General features: G+C 43.0%; 1 protein-coding gene across 1 annotated transcript; it reads right to left on the reverse strand.

Annotated features, from left to right (window-relative positions):
* Positions 1–2,006: 2,006 nt before the first annotated feature.
* Positions 2,007–5,108, reverse strand: GDF5 (growth differentiation factor 5). Its single transcript, XM_076352003.1, has 2 exons — positions 4,475–5,108; positions 2,007–2,875 (listed from the first exon to the last, which is right to left on the reverse strand). The coding sequence occupies exons 1-2, from the start codon at positions 5,106–5,108 to the stop codon at positions 2,007–2,009; spliced, it is 1,503 nt and encodes a 500-aa protein (XP_076208118.1).
* Between the last annotated feature and the right edge of the window lie 4,453 nt (positions 5,109–9,561).

The following is a 9,561-nucleotide window of genomic DNA, read 5'->3' on the forward strand; positions in this document are numbered from 1 at the left end:
CCTGGCCTAAGACTCCATCAGAACGAGGAGGAGCAGGACCTGGGAAGCGCACACACTGAGAGTCCAGAAGGGAGACAGAGGAACCCTGGGGACAGCCCTGACCCACAAAATAGATCCGTAAGATGCCAGAATTTCTCATGCACATGTTACAAAGTAGTTTCAAGTGCTCGTCATTCTACATGCCTGTTAACCTGCTAGTTAGTGATTCACCCTCTTATCAAGTACAGCATTCTGACCTACCTCGTTTTGTGTTATCGCATGGCCTGCATCAAGCAGTATCAATTCCTGCAGGCAGACATCAAGGTGCTAAGCTATTACAAAGAGATCATACATATGGAAGCTCCCTGCATTGCTTTTTCTGTATCACCATAGGTTATGGTACATGACAGGTCTGCCTGCACAGGGGAACCCCACGTGTCTGGCAGCAAGGCCGCTTAACCAGGTATTTTAAGCTGGTTAAAGGCTCAGCTGCCTAGAGAGTGCAGGAGGAAGGGCAGAGCTTTTTGTCACTGTTTCTCTATGGCTATTGACCAGGAATTTAGGAAGGTTTGCCGCTAGTGTGAGCTTGAGCACGTGCAGTCTGGGATACTGACCAGGAGGACCTCAGGGGCTGTATTCAGCTCCCTGCCACTACCCACACCAGTGATGCTGTGCAGAGGAGAGTTCAGATCCAGGAAATCATGTGACTTGATGGTTTAAACTGTGATGAAACAATATCAAACCTTAGCATTTGTATTTTATACTATTGATAAGCTACTTCAAGAATTTCTGATGGTTCTTATGGCCTTTCTGATCCATCTACTGTTGCACATCTAGTACCTAGTTTTGTAGGTGGAAACATACACAGAGTAATCCCACAATAAATTTATAATCCATGTCTAGAATAGATGAAGGGGATATGCAAACACACAGCCCTTGGAGGGTGGAATAAAAGGATACCAGGGCTCTTTTGCAGTCATCTGCATAACTCATTTTTGCCCCAGATACATCAAGTGATAGTGTCATTCCCCACCAGATCAAACCATGCCATACTTTCAGATCTTTCTTCCAATGTTTCCACAGTTTCTCTCTGTGGCAGCAGAGTTAGAGGCAAGCAAAATACATGGACATGTTTTGCATACCACTGGTATTCTGCTGCACTGAAAAGTTCCTTTCACTTGTATTTATTGTACAAAAACATTAAAAACAATTTCTTAATAGCATTATAATTATGCAGAGTTGGACAGCTAGACACAATGTAGCACTGTGTCAATAATTTATTACATCTTATGCCGTAATTGAACACTTCTACTATGAGCATTTGAGAACAACTTGAACCTTATACAGAGTAATATATCTTGCTACGTAATAATGGAAAGGTGGATACTTAAGAAAGATATGTAGCTTGGAGGAAAACATACATGGAAGCAAATACCTCCTGCATCACCTATCTCCACGTAAAACTTAAAACTAAATCAACAGATTTAATGACTCCTTTTTTATATATGCATAGTTTCAAGAGCTAATCAGAAAGAAATCATATTACATATTTACACCAAGATGGGAGCACACCAGAACACAAGCTTCTCTTCTAGACATCAGGACTCTTTTCTTACATTTCTTAATGGACAAAGCACATGGGACTCAGACATAAATTCAGTCTCAAGAACATTGTTAAAAGGATCAAACAGGTCATATCCACAGCTCACTGATACCATCTTTACCCACTGCCTCGAGGCTAAAAGCAGGTGATCTAGAGGTGTGGAGGTATAATCTTTTCTATCATGCACTTCAGTTAGAGCCAGTCTCGTGTCACCGACACAAGGCCTTATATCAGGCTGCATGTCAGCATCGAAATGCTACTGAAATATGCCTATGGTGGAGAGACATATAGAAGCACTGGACTTACTGCTACATCCTTGTAAACATACTTACCCTAGAGGTAAGAAATCTAGTTAACCATGTTTGAGGAGTGTTCAATGTGTCATATTACCTTTCATAACATATTCATGTGAGCAACTGTTCTGCTACCTACAACCACATGACTCCACCACCATGTCCTCATACTGCTTGTAGACCACATTGTTTGCAGAGTCAATGAAAAGAATGCTAATAGGACTCAGCCTGGTTGGGACACAGCAAGTCGGGGGTGTCGATTCTGGGTCCATTGAGTTCATTAATGTTTGGATAACTGCATGATTGGTGGGCTCCAGATGGGATCGAAGGGGGAATTCACAAAGCCCTTCGCAGTGATACGCTTCATACTCTAGAGGGGCTATTATCCAGTCATCCCAGCCCATATCCTTAAAATTCACGTGGAGGGCTTTTCTGCTGCACCTTGCCTTCAGATTCTTAGTGGGCCTCTTCCCTTGCCGTGTTGCTAGAGGAGCTCTTCTCTTCCGCCTCTGATTAAATAAGTACTCATAAACAGTTTTATCATCTTGGCCAGATCTAGCTTTGATTTCATTGAAGAATAAGTCTCTTTTTTTCGTCCTCCCAAATACCAAGAAGAGAGCCTTTTCATTGACCTGTCTTCCTGTTCTATTAAATCCCACACTCCTGAGATCAACAGCTCTCCCCCTGTCAAAAGTTTCCAGTTCAAAACACAAGTTAACCAAGTTTTTAAAGTTCCTGAAAAGTTTCCAGATGTCAAACACTTCCCACTTTGGTGTATCTGTGATACTGACAGTACGAGAGTCCAGGAGTGTTGCTGCCTGTCTGTTTGTAGAGCAACTAAATAATTTCACTTGGGAAGTTTTTCCAGAAGAATGAGACTTCCACGTATCAGAAGGCTTTTTCCTCAATATTCGAAGCTCTGCTCCCAGCAAACCATCTTTTTCTAATGCGCTGATGTCAAAAATATATTTCTGTTTTCTTACAGTTGGTGCTCGCTCGTCTAAAAAAAGCACACGCATTTTTAAATGTATATCAAGCACAGATCAATATCAGTTATTCAACTCTTAATGGTTTTCCTGAAGTTTGCTCATAAGCCTAGAAGTTTCCTTAATTAGCCCACCAAACAGAAAGAGCAATTTTTGTCTAAGGGATCAGCTCTGTGCAGAAGAACTCAGTGACTCAACAGGGAAATGAGTTTCTGAGTTTGCCTTGTAGAAATCTCATTTCTTTCACCGGCAGGCATTTTCTAGCTTCAAAGTAGCAATTAGCCAATTGAAAAGTAGTCTTTTTTCAGGGCTGAGCACTCACAGGGCCTATTCACCACTTATATTCTACTTAAATTACCGAAACAGAGCTTCAGTGGTGCCCAGGCCTCACGCTGGCTCCAAACATGAGCAAATTTACTCTTAGACGATACAATAGTGAATTAGTCCTTTAAAACCAACATCCCCCAGGAACTGCCAGACACAAGGATAATTGCCTTATTAACTTAACTCCACATGATTCACGACTTTTTCAAATTGGGCAGAAAAACATACCTCCCTTTAACCTGATGTTACATTTGCTTGGTTAAGCTCAAGAGCAGCACTAACAAGGAATATGGCTGAGCCAATGTTTTAGCAATGTTACATTAACAATGCTTTCCAGTGGCGAGCTGAGAACCTGAATGCAGCACTTGTGAGCAGCATATCATCCCTTCCCAGAAGCCAAGCTATTCATAATTAAATGGCAAACAAATCCAGTCCTGGCTGAGTCTTCCATCACCATTACCTTATCAGCTGTAGCCTGTGTTGCTTCCTTAAGTACATGACAAAACTCTTACTAATGTCACTGGAAGCAACAGGGGGTTCTCCAACCAGAGCAGTAAGGTGAACATCATTCTTTGGGAGCCTGGTTATTTCTTGTGTGAAAGTAGACACTAGTCCAAATTTCCAAAAAATCTTGGAACCAGAATGTTGAACCGCAAGTTCTGGAGTCCCAGAAGATATTTACTCCTGTTAGTCTGTGCTTAGCTGTGGGCTTCTGTGGATAGAAGGTTGGTGGTACCTGAAAGCATGAGCTTCGAGCTAGTACAGATACACCCACCCTACGCTATAGCCACTCCTGGGTCTACAGTGTAGTTCCTCATAATTCTACCTTGAACAAATCAGGCTGACCCTTTGATAGTGAAACTTGTGTTTTTTTCATGGAATAGCCCTGTTCTTAGCATATCATGTGTTTTTAAACATACTTTACAATAAAATCTAATGTTAGCAGTTTCCAAGAGCTAGTTATGGAAAGAAAATAAGACAAAAATTTAAAAGGTTTTTAAACATCTAAGCATGCAAAGACTGATTGATTTTCAACAATATGCATCTAAAATATTTTCTAAATGTTTTGTTTGGCTGCCACACAACACTCTAGTTCTGCCTCTAAATGAATTTTCCAAGATAAGGCAGGAAGACAAAATCTGCAGCAAAGTTGTACGATTTCATTTACATCAAAAAGAGCTATTTGACTTTAACAAAGTATGATTATTTTCTAATACTCTCTACATGTATAAACATACTCAGACATCTCTCTCTGTACGCACACACACACACACGAGCTCCTTTCTTACCTTGTCCTTTGTCTATAAAGCTGGTTATTGTATTGGCAAGTCCAGCCTCCAGTTTTACACTTCCATTAACACCTTTTCTTTCTGCATCTGAGAGAGTCCTGTACAAAGAGAGCATGTATTCATGTGGCGTTATAGGGGGATGTCTGAAAGTTTCCTTAGTTTCCCTCTGGGTTACAGGCTCTTTAGTCTTTTTGGTTTTGAAAGAATCAGCGTCAGTACTGCTTGTGCCAGTTTTTTTCAAAGCCACCTTGCTGCTAAGATTCTGAACCTTTGGAGTCACTGTCCTTACTCCTGAAGGTCTGCTGGGGAGATGTCCTACCTTGCCCTCCGTGGCTGCTGTTCTTGAGAGAACCTTCTTTGATTCATCGTTCTTGGCCAGCAGAGCTCCAGCCTGAACAGCACTGCTTTTAGTCCTAGCCTTTGAGGTCCCAGTACTATATCCATGGCTTGCAGTCCTCAGTGTACCTGCCCGTGCTGAGGGATTCCTCTCTTTTCCTTCTGCTTTTAAAAAACCTACTTTAGATCCTGGATTACTCTGGCCTGCTTCAGAATTACTCAGCGCTCCAGGAACTAGATCCAGAAACAGCCAAGTCAAATGCCAAAGCAGTAAAGTGAGAAAATGCAGGATTTTCATCCTCTGGTCTTCCTCTGAATGCCACTAAAGAAAAAATCAGAAAAGGTTCCTCCAGTTTGGCAGAAGAAAACATGAAAGAAATTAAAAACCAAAGTCAGCAAAAGTGGTTTTCTTTTGAGATTAAAACATTTCAAATCTCGTTGTTCAATACTTGTATCCAGTCCCATAGTGGAAATGCTCATGTACTCAGATACGATCTCCCCTGACTTCAGTTAGCAGCTATAAAGAACTTGTTCTTGAAAAGAGAAAGTTTACCACTTCGTTTTCTTCTGTAAAACTGACTGAAAACTTGAAGGAGTCCTGTTTAAATCCAAGGGTTTTTTTTTCCAAGAAGGAAGAATGGCGTAATGCTGCCTCTGTGTTAAAAGGTTTTTTTAAAGTTTTGAATCCTTTCCAGTGAAAATATTTCACACACAGAGACCTGCAGGTGCTCAGAAATCTTTTACAAACCTGAACTCAGGAATTGGAAACGGAATTCCAACAAACCTATTTAATTACTCTCTGATGTCATGCTGTCTAAACTAATTTAACTGCGATATATTTCTTTAAAAAAATCTTCTTTACCCTTTTCATTAGCATGAGTCATACTCTGCCTCATGTGAAACAGCTCCACAGGCTCAAAACTCCAGAGGATGCCTCTTTAAGTGGCAATACGACCTCTACCTTAGCCTTCGATGAACTTCATGTTTAAACGGGACAAACTGCAAGATCAACAACTGAGACCTGTCATACAATCCACCGGACACATACATTAAAATATCTAAGTATTTTGGCGTATTTATTGCTATGCTTTAAAAAAAAATCCATGTAAGCCCGGTTGGAGAAGAAGCTTCTGCCGGTGGGGATGCCCTGCGGGGCGGGCGGCAGCGCAGTGCAGGGCAGCAGTGCACTCTGCAGGCAGCCAGCCTCCCCCTCCAGCCGGAGCCACTCGAGGAGCTGGAGACACCCGGAAACCTGTCTTTCCTCCAGAGGCTGCTGAACACCAGCCTTTGTTTTAAAATTAGATGCAAAATTTTCAAGAGCCGCCTACCCCATGGCCACAAGAAGGCTGGTAGTTAGAAAGCAGCATTACTTACGTGTCAAGGTTATCCTGCTGCTTTCAGCCATACAAAAGAGAGTGTGGAGCAAGCGTGTCTTTCATAAGCTGCAAAAAATGGACTGTTGTTGTTCTAAATGAGCCTTCGGGAAATGAGGCACTGAGCTGGATTGAACAGGGATTAATGGGACCCTTCTCTCATCTTGCACTGATGCTAAGCCCAGTCCTCCTCCCTCAGTTATTTTTATTTCTGAGGCAAGAAGAAAGGGAAAAGATAGAACAATTTTTAGCTTAATTTGTGCTTGCTGTAGCATTTCCCACCCTGACTAGCATCAGAAACACCAAACTGCTTTAATAAATAACAACCTGCAGCCCCTTCTACATGAGGAGCTCTGAATGCTTTACCTTGTTTTGATGGAGGAACTGAAGGATAGAAGAGTTCAGTGATTTCACAGATGTCACAGATAAGGTAGTTCCAAAAACCCACAGTCCTCGTTTTGATCTAGTGGCCCTTCCTCTGATGTCAGTTGTAGTTTTGATATTCCCCATCTAAATAAAACAGCTTTTTGCTGAGTTACTTCTGATGAAACCATTCCTCAGCAGTCACTCCATGGCATCCCCATGGCCCTCCCAACCATGCCATCCTTTTATCCTTCCCGTATTGCCCACCTTCCTGCTAGGCAGGAGACTATGCAGTGTCTGGTTCTGCGCTATGGGGGTATTGGTTAGCTTGTCAGTAGGCCACAAGAACAGCTAAATGTTGAGTTTCCACTTTTAATCTATCCAGCTTCCGGTTTTCACAACGCTTGTAAGAATTGAATATCTTTAAGAGCTCTCTTGCTCTATCAAACTTGGCTGAGATTTGCAAACAGACTTACAAATTATTTAAGAGATGGACATGAAAGAGCAGGAGGTAAGACAATGTGATTACATGAGCCTTGTCTCTTAGTAAATCAGATTAAAAGCACAATCAATCATATGTTCAAACAATATTTACATGTCTGACATTAATATATCTTAGTGGGCTGGACAGGTCTAGACAGAAAAAAAAAGAGCAAAAGCAAAGAAAGCTGTGCAAACTATTCTCTCTCTTTAAAAGAGGCTCTCTTGAGACACTCTCCATCTAGGTGCTTGGAACCATGAGTGCGCTGAGCCCCATGGCCCCCAGAGTGGAACGTTAGCCTTGAATAAGACCCACAGACTAGGGTGTCCTATTATGGCCCTACACTAATGTGGAGTTATTCCAGCTGGCTAGGCTCAAACTCAACTAGTATCTTCAATATGTAGATGGAAACCCTCACTCTGGTGCAGGCTTTAGATCAGATATAGGACACACTGGAAAAGATGTTCAAGGCCTATTACTTCTCACCACTGGCCAAGTTTACATGTACCACTAGCGTGGCTTGGTTCATACAGCCCACTTGTCTTTCTTGGCCCATTCTGTAAAGGCAGCTCCTCACACAGTGTGTATAGGGATTTGAAAAGGGAGGACTACCCAGGTCCCTGCTCCTTGGAAGTGCATTGTCTCCTGTTCTCCAGATCCTAAGATTATGTCTACATGAGTTGTGCCACCGTCTCAAACAGACAATTTCAGTGAGTCCCTCTGGACATCCAGAGTGAGCTAGAGGAAGGGATCACTCTGGGGAGCCGAAGGAACATTTCACAGTGTTGAAAAAGTTGCCATTCCCTGAGGATAAAAGGCCCTACCCAGATCAACATATTTGCATGTTTCATGCGACAGTGAGGTAGACCCTGGCGCCACAGTGCATGGGCCCCTTCCAGGATACGGGCTTCTCTTTATACTCTTCTTTAATGCTTGGCACATGCACACACTAACACCTGATGTGCTCCCTGAAGCACACACCTTGTGATCATATTGCCACGTGTAGATGTTTGTCATTTGGATGCAGCACTGCCACTGAACCCCAGCCAACTGAAGTCCTACCCAGTGTTGCAGCAGGCAGCAGCAGGGTCCTTCGCAGGGAAAGCTCAGATCACCTGCTTGATCTGTCAGAGGACGCTGCAGAATAAAGGCAGGGGCTGAGCCAAGCAGAAAATGCTGGGCTTGCCCACAGAGCCCAGAACTCCCTGGGTGCACACTAAAATATACCGTATACAGCTGGTCACCCCAACATGGCTCCAAGGAGGCTCCATTGGATACGTGATGCCAAGAGTCAGAATTTGTTCACTGCTGCAAACTTGCAGTTTGAGCTGCACATGCAAATCTTTATTCTAGTGATCTATCAGGAATTTCACTGTCCTTTCCCAGGTGAACTAATTTCCAGAAAGGACTTACAGGATTGAGTTGAATAAACTCCATGTATTAAGCCATTTGCTGTCACGTTGCTTTTGCTTATTGAAACTAATTAACATTTTATTTCTGTGAGAATTTAGACCTCTGCACCATAGCTTTTTGGGGACTGATTTTTAAAAGTATGAAAAGATAATTATAGGAAAGAACTTAACAGCTCTGTGCTTTTTGAAAGGAAAGAATTATAGAAAACTCAGAGATGCTATCATTAGAAATTGCTCGTCTTGGGCCAGAGCAAAACAAATATAATAAAGTTCCTACTAACATGGGAAATTGTGGCATAATTTTAAAAGGCTGCGCTACAATGTCATGATGATAAATAAAAAATTGGAAGTCCAAAGAAAGAGTTGTGTCATTGGTTATCAAAAGACCTGGCTACGCCTCTGAACAGTAGTGAGCTATGGAAGGGACAAGCCTAGAGAAAAAGCACAGGCGTACTATCCACTACATGTCCTGTCTCAAGAACACTAGTACTAAAAAGTACCTGTCTGCTGCAATGATGCATGTGCTAGGTCCAGAACGCCAGGCACAGCATGAAAAAGGAAACAGCATTTTTGGATGTCACTTGGAATTAATGGAAAGCCAGTTGTCTTGGGATCGGAGTAGTCTCAAAACGGTGAAGATCCAGAACAAGAAAGAATCTCAGGAGACCTTATGCAAGAAGTTCATCTGTAAACACTACAGGCAAGAACGAAGCCAGGCCACTAGGAATCAAACCCCACAATGACAGCCCAGCTGAGGCTACAGCATTTTGCTAGCAAGGCTGGAGAACTCTTGTTTCCACCGTAGATCCAAGGACACAGGAGCCTTAGAGTGCTCAGAGCTGCCCACACTGTAGGCACAGCAGGCCAGGAGGGGTGTGAGAGAGTGCATGGTTGGAGCCATCCAGCTGCTTGCTGTGACTCTAACAGTGAGTCCCTTTGGAGATGGAGTCCGACAGGCTTGGGGAAGAGTGGCTGGAAAGCTGCCCGGCAGAAAAGGACCTGGGGGTGTTGGTCGACAGCCGGCTGAACATGAGCCGGCAGTGTGCCCAGGCGGCCAAGGCGGCCAATGGCATCCTGGCCTGTATCAGAAATAGTGTGGCCAGCAGGAGTAGGGAAGTGATC

Source organism: Aptenodytes patagonicus, chromosome 14 (genome assembly GCF_965638725.1).
Source record: "Aptenodytes patagonicus chromosome 14, bAptPat1.pri.cur, whole genome shotgun sequence".
NCBI lineage: Eukaryota > Metazoa > Chordata > Aves > Sphenisciformes > Spheniscidae > Aptenodytes > Aptenodytes patagonicus.

Excerpts from the sequence above, each read along its gene's own strand:
- GDF5 (XM_076352003.1), bottom strand. The coding sequence starts at position 5,108 with ATGAAAATCCTGCATTTTCTCACTTTACTGCTTTGGCATTTGACTTGG. Across the intron at positions 2,876-4,474 it reads CTTTATAGACAAAGGACAAG|ACGAGCGAGCACCAACTGTA; the intron begins GTAAGAAAGGAG and ends TGCTTTTTTTAG.